The sequence below is a fragment of the Puntigrus tetrazona genome, chromosome 7, assembly GCF_018831695.1.
Source record: "Puntigrus tetrazona isolate hp1 chromosome 7, ASM1883169v1, whole genome shotgun sequence".
Lineage (NCBI taxonomy): Eukaryota > Metazoa > Chordata > Actinopteri > Cypriniformes > Cyprinidae > Puntigrus > Puntigrus tetrazona.
This window is the reverse complement of record NC_056705.1, coordinates 11,178,231-11,204,236: the sequence shown is the minus strand read 5'-3', so window position 1 is coordinate 11,204,236 and position 26,006 is coordinate 11,178,231. Positions and strand designations below refer to the sequence as shown.

The 26,006-nt window shown below is 38.9% G+C and overlaps 1 protein-coding gene across 2 annotated transcripts in view; it reads right to left on the bottom strand.

The window, feature by feature from the left end:
- Positions 1 to 25,698, bottom strand: part of igf1rb (insulin-like growth factor 1b receptor) — a 74,793-nt gene extending 49,095 nt beyond the window's left edge. Inside the window, exons 1-2 of one of the 2 annotated variants that reach the window (XM_043245301.1) lie at positions 24,702 to 25,698; positions 20,525 to 21,085 (exon numbers count right to left, since the gene is read on the bottom strand). In XM_043245301.1, coding sequence (XP_043101236.1) covers positions 20,525 to 21,085; positions 24,702 to 24,783 — 643 coding nt within the window. In that variant the 5' untranslated portion in view covers positions 24,784 to 25,698. The remainder of the gene's footprint in view (positions 1 to 20,524; positions 21,086 to 24,701) is intronic. The other variant, XM_043245302.1, reaches the window with a different exon arrangement.
- Between the last annotated feature and the right edge of the window lie 308 nt (positions 25,699 to 26,006).

Sequence of the window (26,006 nt, the reverse complement as noted above, 5' to 3'; positions counted from 1 at the left end):
CTATAAAAAAAAAAAAACTAAATGTAGTCAACCACAAATGAAAAATTATTTAAAATGACTCAAAATCTAAATTACTGATCTACAATTAGATTCACATGAGCAAAATTTTGCTATATTGAGCGCCGGCCCAACACACCTTGATGTGCTGATGCTATCAAAGCCTGAGGACTCTGGGTATGAAACCAGATGTTGGCAGTAAGTCACAGGTGCAAGTAGAAAGCAGAAAATAAGCCCTGTTCTCCTGAAGTACTTCAAAGGGATCTTCACTTAAACCTAAGTGTTTCCCTGAGGCTTCCCGAGCCTGAGACAGGGGTTTTAATAAAGAGCATGAGAGCTTCATGATGGTAATTACAGAATGGGCAAGAGCTATAAATCCCACTTAAAGGGCTGTGCGAGGTATTATCCAGGAGGAGAACAGGAAGGAACCATCAGCGCAGGATATGAGGCGATCTTTACTACCTTCACAGGGAGAGCAGGACGCATTGCTATGCATCGAAACAAACAGCCAGAAGTTGACGCTCTTCACTTTTGAATGGTTCGTGCAGGAAAAACGAGGTGTTAAAAACAGAGCCCACGGTGCTTTTTAAAAGGCGTTATTGTCACGTGAAAGCGGCCCGGAGCAGGGTACAGTGGTCAGGTACTTCCTGTGGGAGTTACGTATAGCATAGTGAGGCACAGCTAGGGATCCTTAGAAGACCAACAGGCTAACATAACCGACTATAGAAGTACAAACTCTCGCTTGTTAAAACTAGCCACTATGCTAGTAACTTCACTTTATCTTTAAGATTCTGTCAAGCGGTTCTTTATTTAAGGACATATACCAAGGGTTGAGTGAATAAAAAGCATTGTGTGTCGCTCACCTGACGGATCCGGTTACACGAACGCAAGTCAATTCTGGGAATTCCTCAGCTGAGGTCTCGGTGGGGAACACTGCGTTCAGCACACACGCTAAACAAGGCCGTTTGTACCACCATAACACAAAATAAACGCACCACAAATGTAGTTTACAGAGAAATCGGGCTGGCGTTCAATACTCTCTGTTTTGAGATGTGACATGTGGGAATATTATTCATGAAAACTGGATCAAAAACCTCTCCTGCTAACAAGATTGAGGACATGGATGTTCTTTTTTTTCTTTTTTTTTTTAATGAGTCAGTATGTTAATGGAAACTTTTCCAGCCTGAAACTATTGAGATACAAACAATAACTCAAAACGTTTGAAGTGTCCAATTCTTTATTGTTTTTACTGTTAAAACATCAAATCAAAGATAATAAAATAATATAGCAATACAATAAATGATCTTATATAATATTATTTTACTAAATGTTAAACATTTACATACAATTGTATGTAATTTATATAATGCATTGAATGTAATATTTATATATTAATGTATAAAAATATATTTAATATTTAATGCACTAGTGCTAACCTTTATGCATTATAATGAATTTATTCATTTTATTTTATTTATTTATTAATATATACATATATATACATATATATATATAAAATAAACAAGTGAAAAATAATGCAATATATTATCATTATATACATGTATTTAGACAGTATATGATATAAATAAATCATAAAATAACATGTAAAAACTATGTAAAACTTTCAAATATTACAACTTAATTAATACAAATTAATTTTAAATAAAAATGCTTATTTGAGTAACGTCACATCAATCTCTCTTATACACCGTTGCCATGAAAACACAATTAAAGCCACATTTATTAGACCGTGATTTCATTCGTGTTTGAGATGCAATGATGCACGTCACCTCAAAAGGGAGGATATTGGAAAACAAAGAAAGAGAGACAGGTTTAGTCCAGTCTGCCCCAGCAACTATACATGCTGCATTCCTGAAGTCCTGAGATCACGCTGACCTTACATTCACTGTAAATGATAGATGTAAGAGCACCAGCACTCCCTAAAGCATTTCACTCAAACATCCGAGAGCAAAAGCAGACAGAAAAGCGGGAATAAGTGGACGGGGGTCTCCGAGGAGAAGGGTTATACAATGAATTCCTCCACTAATTTCCAATCAGCAAAATCAATATGGCGAAAGCTTTGAGAATCCACAGCAATTTTCACAATAACCAAACAGATTGCCCGTTATATGAAGTCTGACGGTGTGATGTGAAGAGCCAACGAGAACTCTTCGTTTTCACCAAAAACACATTATATCTGAAGTCCTAAACTGGTCACATACTACACAAAGAGCGGCTCGTTTTGAATGTAACCGGCATGAAAACAGCAGTAGAGAACTGAAAATTACAGTAATTGCTTTGATCGAAAGGCAGGGAGGCCATTATACTGTAGTTACAAATCAGACGGGCGCATAAAGCGCTAAAGTGACGTTCACGCAGACTAAATTGCAATTAAATAGCTGGAAGTCGCCAAGATATGCGTCGTTGAATTCAACTTAAATGTCCAAAAGCATGAGGCAGAAGATCATGTGAACAGGAAGAGGAATCAGTCCATCAGACTGTTTATGAAACCTACAAACCTTCAACATTTTTTGCTTACATTTATTATGAGTATATAAACACACACACACACACACACACAGAAGTATATTGGGTAAACATTATCGCATTCAAATTACTATGGATGTGATTAATCTTTAATTGTGTGAATTAAAAAATAAATAAAATAAAAAAATTCAAAAAGTCTTGACATTTTAGGTTTTTTTAGCTAGATATATTAATACCACATTCGCTTGCTTTTGATTACTAACATAGTAATTACATTTCACCTGCATAAATTCCCATTAAAATTCAGATTCAAGAACAAGAATTTAATCTTTCTTTCATGCCATAAAAAAATATCAGCTACTTCACCAAATGAATGCATCATACTATATAGGCCATAAAAACCCCATCCATCAAAAACGATACTCAACAATGGAAAACGAGCAAACTTTCTTTCTCTAAAGATTTAATCAACTGTTCAATTCAATTATTAGCCGTCTGGCTTTACGGGGTTAATATAGTGTACATTCAGTACCGTTAAGCTAAACAAGCTTTTAAACGGAGGCGTGCAAGACAAAGAAATCTGATGCGTAATAGAAAGTCTCAGGCATTCTGTTGTGAAATTACTTGGATGTTCTAAAAACCCACTGATACCACACCAGAATCTCTGGCGATTCCCAGGAATGCGTTCACAAAACGAAGCAGCATCGGTCCTCTTTCCCTGGTGCTTCAGTCGTTGGAAAGAATTTTACCATCTTTAATAGCTCAATTTTCATTTTCAACCAAGTAACATTCAGAACAGCAACGAGACGAACCTCCCTCCGATCCGGCTCTGCGATGTTTGCAATTCTCAATAATTAGCTGGACCCCCCTCCCCCCCCAGCCGCAGCTGCGAACTCAAACGTGTTTACTGGAAGAGGACATCTACGTGTGAATTTCACCGGTCATCTGTCCGGTGTGGGCACAGAGTTACGACCCCCCGCCCCTAAAGCCCCCGAGTTTGTTTACTTTTGCGGTGAGCAGTCCAGTAAAACATTGTGTTCGGTTTCGTCACTCAACGACCAAGCGCTAATCGCGCCGTCCTGGCCGTTTCACATACCACCTCCTCACCATCTGAAAGAGGGGACTTCCAGCTCCACGCGCAGATTTACTCCTCACACTTACGACCTACCACTTAAGGCTCTTTAAAGTCGACAGGAACGTGCGCCTTACATAATACGGTGTTTTTATAAAGCAGAACAGGACATTTAACGAGAAGAAAACAAGGCAACGGGCTGAAAAACAGAAGGTTTGGGGATGTCTGCTGAAGTGAAAGCTAGAGGCAGATTAAGTGATTACATTTCGAATAAATCAATGCGACAAGAAAAGGAAATGCAATAAGACGGCAAAGAGGAACATTTTGAAATGCCTCTATTATGGATTTTTGAAAATGACCTTTCATGCAGAAACGCAGCGCTAAGTGAATGAAAAAGTTTTAAATCTGGAAGTTATAGTCTCTGAAACGAGATGATTTAAAAAAAAAAAAAAAGAGTGCCGTTTTATATTGACGTCAACATGAAATTAGCATATTGCCTGCCCATTTTTTAACGTTTTTTTTGCACATTGGTCTGAATGAAAATGCACAATCATTCTTTGCCACTAGGTGCTGCTTTTAGAACGGTAAAAATAGCTTTAAAGCTGTACGCTGGATTACAGCAGCATGCTTTTTCAGGCGTTAGAGGCATGATGAGATGAAAATGACACCAAACGACCTTGTGAAAAGTGAAATAAGTGTTTTTTGGATTCGCATGCATATCAACCTGTTTTGGAAACTCCCAAAACCATACTAAGAACCTTTTGTTACCAACAATAGGGGAATTTTAATTGTATGTTGACTTTAAAGTTCATCTAAAAATGTTAAAAACTTTTGAGAAGGTGCTTGCACCCTTAAGCCATCCAAGATGAGTAAACGAGTTTGTTTCTTTACAAGAACAGATTTGGAGAATTTGCTAAACCAATGGACCTTCTGCAGTGAATGGGTGCCATCAGAATGAGAGTCCAAAAAGCAGATAAAAATATCACAATAATAAAATATCCGCAAAATATCCACCAAAATATTTGGACTGGTTTTTGGTTTTAAACGGTGCTTAATCTTTGCATATATGTCGCTCCTGATTCGGAGCAGAAAAATTGACTTTTTCCAATAGAAAAGCCAATATTATGAATAGAATTTTAGCCTGAACAATGTTAAAACATCAAGTTCTTTTTTTATGACAAACATGCAACTTTTTGCTTCTGAAAAAGTTAATTCATGTAGATGGGTGTAGATAACTTGTGGATTACTCTGCTGTTTTTATCAGCTGTTTTGACTCTCATTCTGACGGCACCCATTCACTGCAGAGCATCCATTGCACTGTGAGCAAGTGATGCAACACGGAACCAAAATATGCACGAAAACCTATTTTATCTATTCCACAGACAGCGAGACATTACTCAAAATATGCTCTTTTGAGTTACACAGACACAAAGAAACCCAATAGTTGGCAAAGCACACTATGACAGAATTATAATATTTTGGGTGCACTCTGGTTTAAGGAAATGCCAAAATGCCCCCCTCCCGTTTCACCTTTCCTCTCTGTTTATTCAATAACTAGTACAAGCACCTATTGGCCGTCTCAAATGTCTACGAAAGAACACCAGGTGCTAAGCAATAAACAACAGGCATGGAATTGTTTGGCCTGACATGAATAATCAGACATGGGTTGCAGTGGTCAATAAGCAAATGAAAATGCAAACGCCTCACGCAAACAAATCCGGACTCAAGGTCAAGACAACGGGAAGCGAGAACAACGGCGCATAAGTCCTGATTTATTGCTGTACGCGCTGCTATGCGGAGCCTCTGCGATATCTTGCCACGTCGGAGCGACCAGCATTTCTCCGTGCCAGAAAGCGGTCTGGGAACTTTAGCACCTGCAGCACCTGCTCAGAAGCAGCTGTGAGAACCGGAGAGGAAGAAGTCAGAGGAAGGGAGAGAGCGCGGAGGGTCGTACGTGCCATATATACTCCGCTACAGCTGCACGTGGGTTGTGTTTGTTCAACACCAAACTGTGTTTCTTATAATGAACAACTAATTATGTAGAGCGTACACAGTGGCCTATATAGACAGATATATACTGTTGCAACGTCACAACAAAAGGCGAACGCGAAGCATTCATTTCACTGCGAGCTGGTAAACGCTAAGCATACCGGTCTGTACACAACGCTGCAGATTCAAGCACTGCTATTTTGATTGAGAAATTGCATTTTTACATTTCAAAACATGTAGATCCAACCCAATTATACCCAACTAAACACCTGAAAATAGCTGAACAAAAATAAAGAAATAAAGCCGAGTTACAACAGCTGTAATACAAAACCAGCACATCTAGTCTATTGTTTCTATTGCCGTTTACGCCATTATTACTTTTAATCCATACAATAAAATCGGCAGAATGCTAAGCGATCTGACAAGCATGCGCAATATGCATGGCGAAAAAAATATTTACATTATGGGACGATCTGGTACTTTAATGGTTACATTTAGAGAGGACCTGCAGGGATTAAAATTAAAAAAAATAAATGAATAAATTCAATAAAGCAATAACATGAAGTGATAAAACGAATATAGTTCATTTGAAATTAAATGTAAAATACTACATAAAAGCAGGTTTTTTTAATGTTTTGAGGAAAATACTACTGAAAAAAAGTCATATGTTAAATAACCAAACTAGCTGTTTTATTTAAAATTAAGCTAATTTTAAAAGAACTTGCTCAAAGTAATTTGTAATTGCAAAACATTTATGTACACTTCCGTTCAAAAGTTTGGTGGTAGTGAGATTTATATATTTTTTTTTTTTTTTTTTTTTTTTAAAGAGGTCCCAAACCTTGCCCAAAAATTCCAAGCAAAATCATGTTCCACAACAAAAAAACATATATTTGATTCAGTTAAAATTCTGAAATAAATGTTAAAGCGGTTAACTTTCCATTTTGATGACCTTAACCAACAGCATACATTGCATAGGTGCCATTAAATAAAAAGTTAAAAGGAAAGTAATTTAAGATACGGAGCTAGATATTCCATTTTGATTGCGGAAACAAACTTTTTGTCTTTCATGCAGATAAATTGATTACAGTAAAACAAGGCCTGCGTTTAAGGCAAACGGGGGTCAACGGCGGTTTCGTGCTGACTTCAACAGTTGCGTAAAAAAAAGTACCTTCCTGTCTTCATTGGTTTAATTGATGCCCTGAGGGCATGAGGTTAAGAGACTAGAGTTTCAAACCGGTTGCAGAGATGAAAGGGCGACTAGTGCGCAACAGTGAACTCGGTAACTTTCCATCAACTGTGTCCACAACTCAGTCGAGTGAGCACATTAGCAGGGGTGAGAGGAGAGGCACACGTAAACACACTCTGAACTGGACGGACAACAACACCGAGCCAGGGGTCAGCGAGGGTGCCGCTCATCTGCACGAGGTGGAAGAGAGTCGTTCTTCCACATCTCCACGTGTGGCTTGAGGTATCCTTAGGCCTCTCTGAAAATCCCTGACCCGTCTGGCCTCCTGCCCTGAAGAGACCTCAAGTTGAACTAAGTGTGCTACTGGATAAGCTGAACGTGGAACATTAGACGCTATATACTAGATATTATACTAAAATGCACTTCTAATAGTAATAATCATTTATAAAGGTGCTGCGTGTAAGTTTTTAACATATAACATATTCGTAGATATTTAGGAAACACGATACGTTTGCGTTAACGTTGCCAAAGCCAATGACTTATCTGAATTGTGCATTTCGGGGAGATTCCCGGGCTGGGATTGCAGTACCCATTTCAACCACTAGCAGGAAAAATTGCATACTGCACCTTTGATTTATATGATCCCGCCCACTTACGGTCAAAAAACCCAATGTGTCGCCGTCTAGAAAAGTTACGTAATGTTATGTTTGCACAGCTGTTTCACTGAAAAACAATGCTTTAACAAGTAATTCTACTCCGAAATGTGGGCTCCGGGGCCTTTGTTGTTCGCATTACCCATTTCCTCCACTGGCTCTCAACCTTACATACTGCGCCTTTAAGGAATATCACACAAACCGAGACATCTCGACATCCATGTTTTCGTTTATACTTGTGCATCATTTTCTGCGACCAAAAAATGTGATTATTTTGCTTTAAATTAGGCCTCATTTTATAACTTTTCGTTTTATTGGTCATAGTCGACGCTCAATAATTTGCATCTGGTGACCCCCAAGTAATCTGTGCTGTTGGCCCTTGCTACTTCATCTCATATGGAACAGTCTTTAATAAGCCTGAAGGTACATCGTGTGCTCTGCTCGGCTATATATAACCTGCACTAAGTCCACATTATCTGATGATGAAACCGTAAAACTCTTCATACTTATCCTCTTTTAATCTCTGACATTATTGGAGCAAGACAGCAGCCATATCTGCTCGCAGATCCGTCTTAGAGCCACGATTGCTCGCTTTCACGTGGGGAATATCTCGGCTCAGACATTAGGCCGTTTACCTGGCTGAGAACAGCTCCTCCACCCTCTCACCTACTTCCCGAGTCGGTTCCTTAATTACATAATGCCTTAATTACCAGGTCGCGCTTCCTATGCATAACAGATTGTGCGCAAGCTGTAAGAAAGCCAGCGATGGTATAGAAATGAGATTTGGCGCTTATTTACGCTTATTTAAAACTCCGAATTGGGGCTGGATGAGACGCCTACGAACAGTTCCCAACATAAAAAGAGAACAACACCAAATGAATCTTCCGAAACGGTTCTTTTTAGCGAATTAAAAACATTCAGCATGACTTGAATCCCCAACAAATGACTCCTTGTGAGAAATTGTGACTATAAAATAAATAAAGAAATTACAGTTCAAAATCCAAAGCAAACTACTCATGTGTTGATGCTTTAGTCATTCAAAAACATTCAGCATGCAAACCAATTACCAAACCAGACTCCTTATGGGAAGGTTTGTTAGTTGAAGAAATATAAATGCATAAAAACAGGATGAATGCTAGAATATTTTCCACAAAAAAAATGTTTTAATGCCCTTATGAAGAGCTTTGTTTCTTTTTTCATTTGCGACTGGATGAACGCTAAATCCAAAAAGGTGACTCTTATAAGCTTGTTATTTTTATCGAATCAAATATTTACAGAAAATACATTCAATCTCAAAGAATCAATCTCAAAGAGACAAGTTCGTACCAGTGTAACGTGACTCTTCGTGAGATGCTTTGTTGGCGAGTAATAAATAAATAAATTCATTTAAAATACTTCACAGGACCACAAAACAATAATATCTCGCGTCTCAAAAATTCATTGCGTTATACTTACGGCACGTGAGACTTCAATCAACGTAGTCTGAACGGTTATTCAATAATTTAACGTGCTTAACGTGCTTAAAAAAAAAAAAAATGTACTAAAAGAATCATTAAATGGAATAAAATCGTAATTTCCAGCCTACTGCTTTTGCAGCCGTCCTTTAAAAGAAAGTCCTTTAAAAACGCTCCAACTTGTTTTGCCAGAGAAAACCCCAAAGCTGTGGTAAAATTCACTGTTTGTCCAATCATTATTGCTTTATTTAAACATGGTCTAATGAATCTCCATTAGAGACGGTCAAAAACAAGTTATTCGGATTCAGAGGTGGTTTCTTTTAGTGCTCACATACGATTACAGCGCAGAAATATCCGGCGCCCTTTAATGAGTGACACGCTGTAAATCATTGGTTATAGCTAACAGACAAGTTGGGCCGGGTGTTCCAGAAGAGAGCGACAGGAAGACAGCTACCTGTGGCCATTAGGGACGTCGCTGACAAGCGTAATGAGGCCCTGGATTGAATCTCGCCGTCCGCTCCAGGACGGTAAGAGAAGCACATCAGAGTCGCAGGCGGAGATGGACGCCTTACAGACAGCAATGAGCACGATGCTGAATTGAGTTGACGGAACACAAATATTTTGACTCGCGTCAACGTTATTCCGTCCGAAATAGCCCAGAGAAAAGGAAGCGTTTACGGTCATTCTGGGGAGATTCGGAAGATGTCTTGAATGTCTTAAAAGATGACTCTTCCATGAAGTGCGTAACGCAGCTCTAAGTGAATGAAAACACCCTGCCAAGTTTTCAATCTGAAAGCGCACCGCGTATGAAGTTATCGTCTTTCGAAAGAAAGAGTCGACTCTGAATCATCGAAACGAGTCGTTTGTAAAACGAGTCCCAAGCCGTTTTATGTTGGCGTAAACGTTAGCATATTGCCGCCCACTTTTTGAGCAAAACAATGCATTCTTCACCACTCGTTGTGCTTTCGGAGCTTAAAAGATCAAAAAAAAAAAAAAAAAAAAAGCTTTAAAAATGAAATCGACCAATCACCGGAGGGGTTTGGAAAAATGTATTGTTAAACGAATCATTCGGGATTCAATGAACAAATAAGGTAAAAATAAATGTATTATAAGAAAATGAAAGTGTTATTTGACCTTGCAAGCATGTCAACATGTTACTTGGGCCTCAAAAAAAAAAACAACAAATGAATCTTTCATAACCCATAACAGGGAATATCTAAAAAAGATGCAAAAATATAGCAGAGACAAAAATGATAAATTAAACCTTTACCAGTGCTAGCATCGTCACACTCTGACTGCGGGTAATCTACAACCGAGCCAGCGTGAAACAGGAAGCCGCATCACGCTAGTGTTTCTATGAATGAGACATAGGATGAATCACTGTTCCCCTGTAAATCTGCAGGAAACTCTCGCCACGCAGTGCCTAATTTCCCCTACATACGCTTCAGTCGCACAAGAGGAAGAAACGGACGGATGCAAATGATCTCCTTTTGCTCCTCTTCCTGCACTTGTTCATTTGGTGGAGGAGAAAGGGTCTAAAAACAAACTACAGAAATCGTGTGGAGAGGATGTGCTCATCTGATCCACAGAGGTTTACACCAATGCATCTTTTTATGAGCAAATAAACCTTGTGTCATGAAACTTTAATTTCAGAGAACATGAATCGTAAGTTTGTTTCTTTGTGAACCATGGAAACTCCTTTGTGAACTCATTGAAAAAATGTAAATAAAATAAAATAAAAAATAATGTTTTCTGATGCACTGCTAAAAAAAAAAAAAAAAACAATAAGGGGAAATAAGATTATTTATTTTTTATATATAATTTATATTATGTTCAGCATGGATGCATTTAATTAATTGAACATGACAGTAAAGGCATTTATTAAGTTACAAAATATTTATTTTCCAAAAAAATACTGCTCTATTTCCTACTTAAAGAATTTTTTTAAAAAAATGCATCATGGTTTGCAAAAAATAATAATAGTTTGATGATAATAATGGTAAAACTTTACAAAAAGGTGTCATTTGTTAACATCAGTTAATGTAATAACTAACACGGACAAACAATGAACGATGCATGCTGTACACCATTTATTAATCTTTGTTATTGTTAGTCTTTGTTGAATAAACAGATATCCCATTAGTTAACCAAACTAATTAGCAGCATAAAGATAATTCTAGCTTTTTATAAAGAGAGAAAATCGATCAACTTTGTAACGTCATTTATGTAATGATTTAAAACTACATTTTCAAAACGTTCAGCGTCTGCAGCGTGAAACTCCAGCGCGTGCGTGTTGTTTAATAAGCTAAAGTGTGAAGCCAGCTACTCTCCTGCAGCAAGCAATTAAACAAAACGAACACATAGATCTTGTTGATCTCATCTGGCATGTTATCAGAATTATTAACAGTATTTTCATGTGCCTACATTAAGAAACAGCTGCTGACAGTGCCGTTTTTAATTATGCGTTTAGAGAGCACTTTTACTCAAATGACGATCTGTACTGAAACATGCCCGAATATCAACCCCCCCCAACAGGACTCTAAACGGCAGCTATACAAGATTAAAATTATATTACAAACACCGACAAAGAGAGTAAAATTAAGCCGTTTCGTTTCCAACGTGCGCTTTAAGTTTGTCTCATTTAACTCGTAAAGTTACGTCTCTGGGGCATGACTTTTATGGATTGCATGACTCTCCTCGAGTTTGTCTCTATTTCTCAATGCCGAGTCTGAACTATTAATAATTTACGTAACGTCTCGTTTGTACGCTACTGCCTGATATGTTAAAGAAAATGCATCAGTTAAAGCCACTCCGAGATGCAGTGTTGCAAGTCTTGCATGAGTTTTTCGAAATGCCCTACGTCATAAAACTGATATCCAATAATGGAAAAATCCTTACATATTGGGAAAAATGTGTAAAAACATTGGTAAAACCGATTGGTCGAGCTCTAATTTCTACATCACAGGAATAAATGACAATCTTGAATACATTACAATAGAAAACATCTAGTATTTCACTGTTTTAATGTGTTTTAATAAGCCTATGTGAGCATAGACTAGACTTCGAATAAAAATAAATACTCATTTTAAAAGTTAATGAGCAATTCCACATTTGTTTTATCTCATTACATTTAGATAAAACTTAAAGGGCCAAAAAAGGTGCATTTTTTTATAGTAGGAACACTGTAATTTAATAAAATTAGCAATATCTCAGACTACCAGAGTGCTATGCGATTGCTAGTTATTGGTGAAGTTGCGCAACTTGAATTGAAAAAAAAATGATACATCAAGTTTCTACGATATTCTAGTCTCTAGGAACGGCTCTGTTCCTCTGCAGTTTCTTTAAAAGCCAATTATTCCACTTATCTGCGAATACCGCTTCATGTGCTTCGCGTAGCGTTCAAAACCATTTCAAAAGCTCCAAAATTGTGCAACAGGCTTCTGTTAAGCGTTAGCTGCCGCTACCCTAAACAAAACGATAAGTTAAGATAAGTCTTCCTTGAAGCCGTCACCTGTGCCTAAAGGTTAGATCATTCCTAACGTGTTTGGGCGAAAGCCTGGAATCTCACTGGTTAAACAAGCGGTGCCAAAATCACACAACCCCAGACTGCCCTCGCAAAGCGACCTCCGCCATCACCACAGCAACCCCACCCCTGCCCCCTCGATTTTCACACACATTCTTGGGGAATGATAGAGCGAGCGGTGGTCCCTGCAACGGCTGAGAGCGACGGTTTTCCCCTTTATCCTCCCCGTACAGCGGTGACTAAGCCGGCTGGAATTCCTGCCTAATTATATGCCCACTTAAAGGGACGGATTCCTCTCTTCCCGTTCGCTCCTCCGACGCCACACACCGGCGGCCCGATAACGGATGTTTGGGAATGCCTGAGCGGACGCTGCGAGGTCAGCCTCTGTAAAGGGCGCGCTTGGGTCACAAATGGGACTCGGTATAAGTCCGTATTAAACTCGGACAGCGCACATTTTATGGCTTTTTACAGAAGACATATTTAAATTAGCGGTAACGCTTTACTTTAAGCTGGCATTTAGCTGAACGAGCAAACAATGAATGCATTAATTACACTATTTATTAATTTTGGTTAATGAAAATATAGCTGTTGATCGTTTATGAATATAAGTACTAATGTTAACAAACACAACGCGATTTTAATAATGCATTATTAAATGCTGAAATTCACTATGATTAATAAATGCTGTAGAAATATTTATATCTAATTCTTAGTTCACATTTACTAACGAACTAACTTCTTAGGAATGTAAGGAACAGATTTATATAAGATTAAATTAATATTGACATTTACGGGGCGGGGTCTATTATAGCATTTAAATATAAGCTATAATTTAAAATGTTGCTCTCTTATTTTTTTTATAATACAAATCTGGCAACAACAGCTGCCATTTTGTAGTTGCAATTTATTTATTTATTTTTCAAATGTACTGCAAGTCATATTCTATCCCAAAATCAGAAGGACAAAATATGATATCATAAACCATAATAATAATCTAAATAATTAATACTATTAATAATAACTGATCAAAACAATTCAGAAAATATAATAATAATTTTTTTAATAATAATGGACAGAACTGCACAATAAGTACTAGCATTACAGTAATAAAGTAAGTTTGTTATAGTAATGAATTGAGCTTGTTTCGTAATATCGTGATGAGATTAGATATGAATAGGTGTGCGTTTATATATTTCTTTTTTTTTTTTAAATGTTAAGAGACTTTATTTGTATTTTCTAGACATTCGTTTCTTTATAATTATTTTTTGTTCCTAAACATTTTTAATAACAAAACATTCTACATTTCTAAACATTTTTAATAACAAAAAAATATATTTATTTTTTATCATTTTGGGGCAAAAGAGCAGCCGACAAACTGAACACCAGCATGCAGCTATTCTACAGAACTCAACAGTCACTCAACTGGCGCTTATGCTATTCTTATCTAAAATAAACTGTTCTTATCACACAATAAAGTTTGACAAACACGTAACCTTGATGACGGCCGAGACTTTCAGCACGATACCGTCAAGGGCAGGCCGTGTCTTTGACTGCGACTCCAGCATTGAGCCGCTCTGGCGGAGACACAATACTCCGGTGAAAGAGTTATACTGTCTGCCGAGGTTAATGAAGTATGTGGGAGAGGCAGAACACAAAGAGGAAGTCACACTATTGTGCTGCCTGGCCAGGCACAAACCCAGCCTTTACATGTGGGCAGATAAACGGACGGTAATTAAAACAAGGCCCCCATTCTCCGGCCGAGCGTTTTCAGAGAGTCCCCCAAGCGTTTGTCGGGGGCCTGAATGTTTCCGGCCGCGGCGCGGAGCGGATGAGATCACTCAGAGGCAGCTCATTAAGTGATGAGTGCTTTCCCTCCCGCGGGGCGCCGCGGCTCGCTCTTCGCCTTGATAACACGCGCTGAGCTCGGAACTTAGTCAGCCGCATTGGTAGTAGTTAAACGTCTACGTCTGAAAGCAAAACAAACTGTTACGCTATCTCTAACACTGGCGGTTTGTCAGAAAGCGCTGACAAACATGCGAGTGAAGTGGCGTTTGCCAAGGGAAGAGTTACTATTACTGCTACTTACACTAAGCGTGAGAGATTTATACAAACCCTAACCCTGAGTAGAAACTTTGTGTAGCTAATCTCTCAAAAAAACACAAATAATACCCCAAATCATGATAAAGACCTCAAAAAACAGCAATTGTAAATTGTTTCGTTTTCTCTAAGTGTGTGTGTGCGCATATACACACATATACATATATATATAAATGCATATAAATACATATATACATACATATATAGATAAATACATATACATATACATATATACATATACATATACATATACATATAAATATATATATATATAAATACATATACATATACATATATACATATTTTTTATTTTTTCTGAAAAACAAATATTTTTATTATTTATTTTTAATCAAATGAAAATTAAGCCCTTTTATTATTGGGCAATTAAACTGTGGCTTACAAATTGTACAAAAATGACGCAAATATTCCTTTAAAAAGTTCTAATAATAGTCACATTTTTCTACAACTAAGTGGTTAATGTTGTTAAATCTGGCAGTAAATGTAATATGCAAAGATATACATTATATTCGACAAAAGCGATACAAGAGTAATGTATTTCTGTTATATGCATCATGCTTTTATTTTGACAGGCTGTCTGAGTTTTCGCAGAAACTATATGACACTTCAGAACGGTTCGGTTTGCCCTGTATGTTGTGCTTTAAAGAGCTGCAGGTGTGACATGCCACAGGGTCTCTCAGGTAGAGAAATTTGGTATGGATTGATTTAATATGAATCGCTACTCCGTAATCGGTTTACCAACTTAATTGCCATTTTATCTTAGCAACGGCGTACCAACTCCCTAGCAACCAACCTGGCACTGTGGCAGCAAGTTCCGCAGAAGCTTTTTCATTTTAAAGATATCGATATAATTTAGCGAGCGAGCCCGCTTCTGTGGGGCTCTTCTCCTGTCAGTGCTTTACGGCTTGGATGCCATTAGCGCAGACCTTTTGACTCAACGTTTGCATGAAAAAGAAAAAAAAGAGAAAACCAATAACGCAGCAAATTAAAAACTGCCTAATACCTTGTGGTATTCAGAGCAAGGAAGAAATCTCCAATCCTGAGTCATAAGACATTGTAATCTATTCGGCTAAAGCGCTTGACATTTCAGTGACATTTTCGCTTGGTCTCCACCCAACGGTGGTCAGCAGAGAGATGAAAGAAAGCATTCACCTGTCACCTGTGAAAGACCACTCCAAAATCTCACTACTTCATCAAATCCTGCGGCAGGCGTCCCGAAACGCATCACGGCAAAACCAGACAGCCAAGATTCCTTATTTGCATCTTCAAAGGACGCAAAAGACACATTCCAGAGCTGCCGTTCTGGTCTAGACGTTTTTTTGTTTTTTTTTCCACAAAAGGCTTATAATATCGTATCTAACTTTAAACCTGTAAAATAAACATACCTGCTAGACGACAGCAGAGCCTAAAAATGCACAACACGGAGTGATCCAAAACTTTATATTTAACATCCAAATTTTTCCTATTTTTTTTTTTTTTAGCCTTTTGCCTGATCCAGCACATTTGGTGGTGCAAAGGAAAACACCCTTATCGAAAGGCATCGTATTGCACTGACGCATCCGTTACTGCGATAAATATCCAATACGTGTGACATTTGCAGCTTTGAGGTCAGTGTTATGATCAAACAGTAGCTAACAAGGTACCGAAAAGGTCATGTTTGGGTTTGCGGTCCCTGCTAAGAAATCACATGTTTTGGGATGAGCTTGGCATTGTCGTCTTTACCCGGATCTCTTCCTGATGATTATCTATTCAGTCTATTCAGTCCTTATTTAATCACCTTTATGTTGCTCAAAGGCTTTAGACTTCTGTGGAACACAAAAGGAAATTCTATGATGATGGGTTTTTTTTTTTTTACATGCAGGTACAATGAACAAGCTTAAATAATGACAAAAAAGCAGAATAAAAGTTCTCATGCGACTCAAGCTCTACGTTCAACAACTTCTGAAGCTATTTGTGTGAGAAACAATTACTATTCAAAAGTTTGGGGTCAGTAAGATTGTTTTTTTTGTTTTTTTTAGATTTTGAAACAAATCTCTTCTCCAATGACATGAAATATTTCAATATAATTATAACAATTTAAAATAGCCGTTTCCTATTTTAACATATTTTAAAATGCTATTTATTCCTGTGAAGCGAAGCAGAGAAATCATTTTAATATGCTGATTTGCTCAAGAAATATTTCTTTGTTGAAAACAGTTTTTCAAGTCATTACTATTATTATAGATTATGAAATGTTCATATTTGGATTTTGGGACTTTCCGACAATGGACTGACATGCATGCAAGGTCAAAAATCGCTTTCATTGCCTAATAATATGCATCTGATTTACTAACAATAACACCGAACTATTCGCTCAATGATTCACGTGCATCGTTTTCCCGGGAAACCTCTATTTTAAAGCTCGAAAAGCGCCACTTAGTGGCAAAGAAAAAATGTGCACTTTCATTCCGACAAACGCGAAAAGACCAACAAGCGGGCGGGCCATGTTAACATCGAAATGAAACTGCTTGGGACTCCTTTTAAAAACGACTCGTTGCAATGATTCAGAGTTGACTCTTTCTTTTGAGAGACTATACATTTTTTACAGGGTGAACGTTCGGTCTCTAAATGTTACAATTGTTCATTCGCTTAAAGCTGTTTTACGAACTGCATGCAAGCTAATTTTCAAAAATCCATAAAAAAGGTCATGCGTGCATCCTTGAATTTAACCATTTAATTAGAAAATCGTGCTAAATATAGATATACTAAACACTACAAGCATCTTTCGTCAAGTCCACAGCTCCTAGTGGCCACACAGAACACTACAGTAACCATTCAGCACAGAGTTTTGAAAATAATAATGTTTTTTTACCGACAGCAGTCAGCGTGAGGATAGCTGTACCAGATCTGCATATCTGCATCTCAACTCATCTTGAACCGTTAAGTAGTCTATCTGATGTGGGCTCTTTCCTGTGTGCAGACATTTGCAGTAAGCTCTATCTACTCTAAATGTAGCTGAAATCCAAAGTACAAGGCTGGTGAACAACAAGTCCTGACTGGGTAATTAAAGAGCTGGGAAGAAAAAAGGCAAGGCAGACTGACTGGAAACCACTACCAGCCCTTGAAGAAACATCTGTGTTAAAGGAAAACAAGGTAATTATATGGAAAGAGGGAGGAACTGCTAAAGTATTTTCCCTTTAGAGAGAGGCGCTTTGTCTGCCACTGCAGCATCCTTCGCTCCAAAAAGACCACAATAGTGGAAGACTACAACCAGACCTCTCCGCGCACGTGTTTTGCACGTATTTCACGTTTACGCTGGCATTCGCGATCCTCCTTTTCTCATCTTGGTGAAAAATGTTACGTATCTTTAACAAATTCTCCCCCCACTTCACTGTTGTCGGGAATTTGACATTTCAACACTTCCGGACTCAAAGCTTTCTGCGGACGAGAGACCATTATCTTCAAAGCCTAGCGCGATCCAAACCCCACCCCGCAACGAACGGACTCCATTTTTCATTGTGAACGTGAGGCGGAGGAAAAACCAAACGTACACAAACACGCCCTGCAGCAGACGTGCCTTTTCTTCCTTACTGTAAAACACGAACCAGCCAAGATTTGAAGCCTACAGGTAGAGAACGAACGCCGGATGACCCTGCTCTGCTTAACCGATAACAACCAGAAAAATCTTTGCGATGACGGATGCGCGATTAACGCTGACAGACAAGACAAAATGTGCAATTCAATAGATACTGGTTAAGAAATGCACCGTTTGATTCGTGCGCAAAATGCACTATGCATAGAGGTGTTGCGAAATGCGGCAATTCATAACTCAACGCGAGTTGCATTCTCAGCGTTACCACAAGAGGTGCCATAACGGCAATTAGTGTAAACTGTCTGCGACGCGTACATTAGTCTTGCTTTTCCCATGTGCATCGTCAAACTATGGTCGCCAGTTTGTTGTTACCAACACGGTTCAATGATTCAGCGCTTTTCGTAACCAGCAAACATTCGCAAAAACAGCATCGCATAGCTTTGTGGTTACGACTATAGTCTCAACCTATGGTTAGAAGCATATTTTCCTCTTGTTTACGACATGTGGAAGTAAACAGCTTAGCTAAATGAGCAAAACAAGACTTACAATCCATGTTCTTCAGTGAACTGGATCGTCGAAGACCAGCAGCAGCGAAGGCATTGGTTAATAAACGATATTATATACATGAAGGCCCGTGCAATTATCGCTGGTTTGCATTGTAGTCGGAGTTTGAGAGGCATATTAAATCTGTTTTTGTGCAAGTGAGTAAATGCGTTCACATTGCACGAATCATTTATGTAGGGCGATTCGATTATTCGAATATCCGTTCAGCGGTTTGGCATTCGATTTTCAATTCGAATGCTTTTTCGGTTCTCACTCCCCCTTGAATCACCCTAGAGTGAACTTCGTGAACGTTATCTAAACCTCAGCTGTGTGGGAGCACTTTAAATTGAGTGCGGACAAAACAAAGGCAGCGTGCCAAATATGCGATTTGAAAACTGGCTTACCGCAATAGCACATCAAGTTTGAAAAAAACACCTCGGTTCTGTAAGTAGAACTTTCTACGTTCTGTAGCCTATTGTTTTTGTAAAATAAAAATAAAAAATGATCTGCCATGTTAATCGGTAATTTTACACATGATAAAAACGTGCACTTAATTTGCTTGGAAAATACGGCAGTCTTAAAAAAACGTACAGTAGCCCAGCCTAATAATAATAACTTGCCTATAGGTACATCCTCTCTCAAACTCTTCTTCCTCACACACAACCTAAAGTGCAGGTAAATTGGATGGCTTCACTTGCAATTGATTGTGATTTACATTTTTATTTTAATTGTATTTTTTTTTAAGACACTTGTAAAGTTTGTTTATTGAAATGTGAGCCGTCTAGCCAGCCTAATGCCATATAAGGGAATTGGTTTAATTTTATTTAAACTGTTCGTTAAATAAACATGCAGTTATTGAAAGTATTATTGTGTTCTTTATTACAGTTTGTTTTTTGCTCTTTTTAATATTAGGGCTTATTTGTTGCACTACATTTCTTTTTCCATGTTTTAAAGTGATATTATGATCACATATGATATTGCGATTAAGCTGAGCTTATGAATGCAACGGCCAATCAGAGGTGTTCAGATGAGCATTCGCTGAAACTGCCGTTCAGCTCTGACTGCAAATTCTCTCATCATAAACAATAAAGTGCACAAATACGTGCGATACAAATATAAGAGATTTATTCATCATACAGTGTAGTTCACTGATTATAACGGAAGTGCATAAACTCGCTTTTGATTATATTCTTTGGTAATATAATGTTCTTTGCTCATTTTCTGTAGTCGCTATTTGAATAACTGAGAAAAAAATTACGTTAAATACAAATTCAGTTAATATTTAACACATTAGTCTGCTTTTAGCCTTAGGTTGGAGTTGGTTTACTATAGCAAAGTGGTCACGAAATGATGTTTATTATTTAGAGCAGTAATCTGACAGAAGTTAATAAGCCAACATTAATAACAGTTCTACAGAATTAAAACAATGAGGCTCACATAATGGAATTGATTAGCCTATAGTTTTAAGAAACTAGCTAGTTCTCCATTGAGGCATTCATTATGGTAGTTAACCAGCAAGTTAGCCTACGTCTTTGTATGGGAAATGTACCCCAGGTCAACTACAGTTTGAAAATATTTCACAAATCGAGTTTATTACAGCCTGACAAGCCAAAAAAAAAAAGATCCAAACTGCAGTTTGTTGCAGATATTACATATATGACATCATACAAATGTACAATATTCTCAGTAGTCAAGTCTAAATTCACCCACTTTTTCCGCATATACCAACCTACACTTTTGAGTTACAAAAAAGTGTGATATCTCCAGAAAGTTTCTGGAAATTCACCAGAAATGTTCCATCGATTTGCAAGCCTAGTCATCACTACAGCCTCCAACGCGTGATAGTGACCGCACACTGTCTTAAAGAAAGCGCAACTGCTGCAAAACCTGGCCTACGAACCAAACAATCACTAAAACACGCCCAAGTAACTTACCTTTCTGGCAATGGTTGGAGGTCCAGCATCTGTAATTGTCATTGCTGTTGAAGTTCGTCTTGATACACAAAGGGTTGTCCTCCATGATTCCCGGGCAAACATCTCCGCACTCCTTGGACTGCTTATTTCCAGCAATGAAATTGTTAACTTCAGCATCCATAATGAGAGACCAGTCCACAGAATCCAGGTAGCAGAGCTCGGGATTCTTCTCGATTCGTATCGCACCCCTAGTGATGTTGCGCAGGTTGTAGAGGCCAATGTCCTTCAAACTTGTTAACTCAAATATAACCAGGGCGTAGTTGTAAAACAAGTTGCGTCCCCGGATCACGGCGAGGTTTGGAAAGAGGGTGCTGAGGCTGTCCAGTCCAGATACGCGGAAGAGGAGAAGGTAATCCGTAATCATGGTCAGTTTGGGGAAACTGAGGGTGCGGAAGACCTCCTGGTTGTTATTGTTTTTGCTTCCAATGAGAAGGATCTGCAGGTACCCCTCAACCACCGTACAGTTCTCCAGCCGCTTGAAATTACGAATGTCATTGCCAATGTCAATTCCTGGACCACAGACTGGAAGGAGGAAAACAGAAGAAGAAAAAAAATAAATCACATGATAATCAGTTTTCAACAGTCACAGCCTGCTAGCAAGAGATGATTAAAAAAACTGACCTTAAATATTTGAATTAATAGTTTGATTCATGGAGGCAAATTTGGAGGTTAAAGTGCAGGTGATTCTATTCTGTTATGAATTATAGGCAGGGTAGACATTTAATGCGCTGCGTATGTGAGGGAACTTTGTACAGTCATTGAACGGACGCTACAAGTTCCCCTCACATGTGCATCAAATTAGTTGTACTAGTGTCTTTAAGAGACAGAATGTCCAAAAATGCACTTATTCATGTGTCGTTTCCAACCTTTATGACTTTCATTCTTTAATGGAACACGCAAAGAACACGTATATAGGTGGGGTTTTTTGTCCATGCAGTGAAGTTCAATGGTGTCCAATGCCGTTTGCTTTAAAAACAAAAATTACACAACAGCGGAGAACGAGCACTAAAACAAAACACAAATCCAACCGAAATCAACCCAAGCAGACGTATGAAGTTTCAACCAACTGCAGTTTTTCCTCTGCCAGTGACACAGTGCCACGAGGGAGCTTTTAAAATATGCATTTTTGCGTTTTTATGACAGGTACCCCGAGACGGACATCTCCGCTTTCACTTACCACCCATTAAGTTGTTTATTTTCCACAGCGCGATCTGCCCACAAGCTAATCACAAAGAAAGATCCTAAAACATTTAGGCAGAGCCGAAAAAACGAATCCTGGAAAACGCAGGAAGATAATTATAGAGATCTTGAATTATAGATCCTAAGTGAAACTTTAAAAGATAACATTCCCTAACCGTTTATAACCCTTTAAATCTTAGATAACGCTCTCAGAGAGAAAATGCCTGCTCTTGCCTCTTGAGCGTGATCTTTTCTTTTAAAGCCATCGCTCAATTCTGATTTTAACAAGTGTGCGTTGGTTTATTACAGCCATCGTGCTAGAAAACCGTATTAAAGTAAGGCAAAAACAAGCATCTTTCACCGCCCCGGAAGACAGACAGCACCCAGCCCGTCTGCGGACTCTAACATTTTCACACTGCTGAGTAAACAGTGCTATCTTTATTGCTTTGATGGCGCTCCAAATCTCATGTTTACATTTGATAACCCAATTCCAGCCTGCCATTGCGAACCCTCGTAGGTAGCAGAGCGAAGGCATTTGGAAATTAGGTCATAAACTGATGTCATCGTTTTGAAATGAAGCAGGAAAAAAAAAAAAACCTTAACCCAAGCTAGTAAATCCTAACACTTCAGACTCTACAACGAAACGGATTGCGACAGAGCGCTTTCATACGAAAACAGAATCACAAAACGAGACAAGCTAACAGAGTCGGACAGCAATTTGATAGTTGCCTCAGTTCTTCATTTCAATGTTGAAATCAAATGTTTGCAAGCATCTCGCAAGGATAAATACGTTTATACTATTGCTTGCTTTATTATATCCTTTAAGCTGTCTAATGAACTTCAAAAAAAATACCCAAACTCAAACATCAAACTTTTAAAAGTATAAAGTTAAAATCACAAATGGTTCATTTGAAATATTCAACGCTAAACAGGCTTTATCAAAATATTAAAGGCGTTTTTTCTCTGGAATACGGCCAATATTGCTTTAATTTGTAATCAATTAATACATTTTCATCGGGACCACTTCTAAAATCTCAATCGTGATTCTCCGAGAAGAGACCATTTTTAGAAACGAAACAACAGCACATTAATACGAACAACGCAACCGCTGAATTATTTATGCCATTCAATTACATGAGACAATAATAAAATACGAACTGCATGAGCAGCCAACGTAAGCTGACGCTCAACAAATATTGTACTGTTACATAAAGAGAAACGCGCAAAGCGCTTTAAAATCAACCAAAAAAAAGGCAGATCAACAAATAAGCCAACGGTTTGGTCACGAGATAAGTCAACCAGTTAACCTGAGCCACATTTATACCCCACTGGGAATCTTTAACCATCATTTGCCAAGAGAGACAGGTTATACTTAGGATTTCCACCGAGAACCTCCTCTGCCTCGCTGCCCTGCAACCGCTGGGGTTAACAGTAAAACCCAATTACACAGACTTCACAAACTCCTCACTCTTCCAATCAACAGGACCCAGTCTGTTTTGCTAAAGCGGGTGTTTTTACATGTTCTATTTTAAAAACACAGATTTTTCCTCTCTCTCTCTCTCTCTCTCTCTCTCTCTCGATGAATCGGATGAATCAGGGGTCTTATTTGCAGTTTACTTGGAAACATGGAAATTTTGTGGTGGTCAAACATGAAGGGAAGCAAAAATTGCTATATATATATATAGATAGATAGATAGATAGATAGATAGATAGATAGAACTTCTCAGGTTATTGATTTTATAGAGGTAGTATAATGAATGGCCTAATAAATATCTTAAATGTTTTTCACATACGCATGGGCCCGTTTTAGGGTTATTAAAGAACAAAGGACAGGTTTGCATGCGAAAACAAAGGCAAACTGCATTCCCGATGCGGGTTAAACTAATATCAATAACGACTCCCATCTAGCATGTTCGCATAACTTGGTTAATATTCCAAAGAAAGCACGCAAAACCCAACACAGCGTCAACAACATGAGACACGGTGACAAGTAAACAAACATGCCCCGCCATACAGAGCACGTCAGCGTTATCCCAACACGTGTCGTCATCTAAAATCACTTTCATTTGCTGGCAACCGCATCGCAGCGTCCCAACGTATCCTACTAACCTAACAGGGACCGGCCCTCCTCCGATAGCAATCTCGCTAGCTGCAATCACACTTATCAATACAGAAGAAAACGTAATAACCTGCGGAAAATCTCTTCAGCCTGCAAAGTCAAAGCGAAACAGATTTATCAAGTTGTAAAGTCGCTCAGGAAGATCAAACACTTGCAAAGTCACTCCTTGAGACCACGAGAAGGTCGAAACGTTAAGCGTTAAAAAAAAAGCCATACTCATCGAGTTTTAAACTCTCATATCCTGTAGGAAATCAGAATTGCTAATGCTTTTAATATCTAATTTAGTCTAATTAAAACCTATTGGTTTGAGACTTAAATTAACTAGATACGGTCACCGAAATCCCCCAACATGGTGGTGACGACTCAAATTTGACTACTACATCTACAGGTGCACATAAAAGCACTTGTGAACGCAATTACACCACAACAGACTCCAATGTTAGCATTATTTGATAAGACACGGTGGTAAAATACCTTTGAAATGACTATTTATGCATGGCAGTGTTAGCATGACCAAACTTGACTTTGTTGTGTTCTTTGACTTTGCATAGCCAAAACACTCAACAGACACTCCTGCGGTGCACAGTGCGCGCGGGCTTCCATTTCTTTTCGTTTAAGAAACATTTAAAGGGAACGAAAGCAGTTAAAAAGCAATTAAAAGCAAAGTAACAGGTTTAAAAACAGATGGTCTGGATTTCGAGCCAGCTTTCCTGCCACACTTCGCGAACGAAAGCTTAAAACACTTTGAAAGCAAAATGAAAGTGAAGCTTTTTTTTGGGGGGGGGGAGCAATGATACCATGATCTAATCCAAACTCGTCCATATCACCAGGATAACTTACTTTCTCCATGGCAAAGCGTTGAGAGGACCAGGACCAAACCACAAAACAAGGTCCAATGTCGCCTCTGTCTGCTAGACCTCATTCCTGTACCAAAACAAGGCAAACACTTGTTTTAAAAAAAAAATATTAAAAATATAACAAAGCAGGGGAGACGGCTCAACCCTTTGAAAGTGGATGATGCTTGAAGTCCTCTCTCAGTACAAAAATATCAACAAAGTTGGTTTATCCAGCTTGGTGCCTCCTCGTGGAGGGGGCGAAAACGAGAAAACAGGTACACAGCGACTGGAAACGATCAAACAAAACCAATTTCGTCCATCTTCGTGGTGTTTTCGCTGGGATAAACGACCCTCCAGACGCCCCGGCGAGGCTACCCAGCAGACCCAGCCCGCTTCGCCCTCACCATGAGGCGGATTCAACCGCACTGATTCTCGCGCTGCTAAAACCGCGCTCGGTGTTATTCCGGATCGCTTTTCCTCGTCGATATACGTGAAAACAAGCCAGAAAAACGCGCGACGGCTCGACAATCCGCGATTCCGCGCTCCATGTCGTGGGAAAATCAGGAAAAAAACCGCGCTGTGGGTCGCCTCGCGGGCTGGTTTTAGATGTAGTCCGGCGAAACCCGCTCAGATCCGCTGGCTAAAACGGTCTGGGCTAGTGCGTGTGCGATCTTCATCAGCCGCAAGAAGCCTAGCGCTTCTCATCCAGGGTCCTTAAAGGCCTAAAATCGGCGGAGAAACTCAGAAAGATGCCAAATAATATCCGTCCAGGCTTTAAAATGGTCTCTCTCTGCCTCCCACCATCTTCGGTCTGAGATTTCAGACCTTGATTTTTCCCCTCAAGACGCGGGCAATGGAGGACGCAGATGCTGCGCGAGGGATCGGATCTGTGTTCGTTTAGGAGATGCGAAGGATGTAGAGTAGATCCTGTAGTCTCTCTCCGTTGAATTGACGCTGTAAACAAGGCTCTCTCTCTCTTTCTCTCTCTCTCTCTCTCTCTCACACACACACACACACACACACACACATGCGCTCACACACATAGTAGGGTAACGTTACGTTGGAGAGCGGTACGGTACGAGGGAAAGCCCGGACTGGATCGCGCGCACGGGGAAGGGATTGGGATCCGTGTTTTTTTGGAGGTTGCCGGTGAAAACGCTCGAGCGCTGCTGGCTGTGTCTCGGTAGTACATGAGCTGCACTCTTGTCAAGCGAAATATTTATTTAGGCTATTTATTAAGATTATATTTGTTTTGACTGATGAGTTGCCAGTAAATTTGGTTTTACAAATAATTAGGCTACAGAGAAAT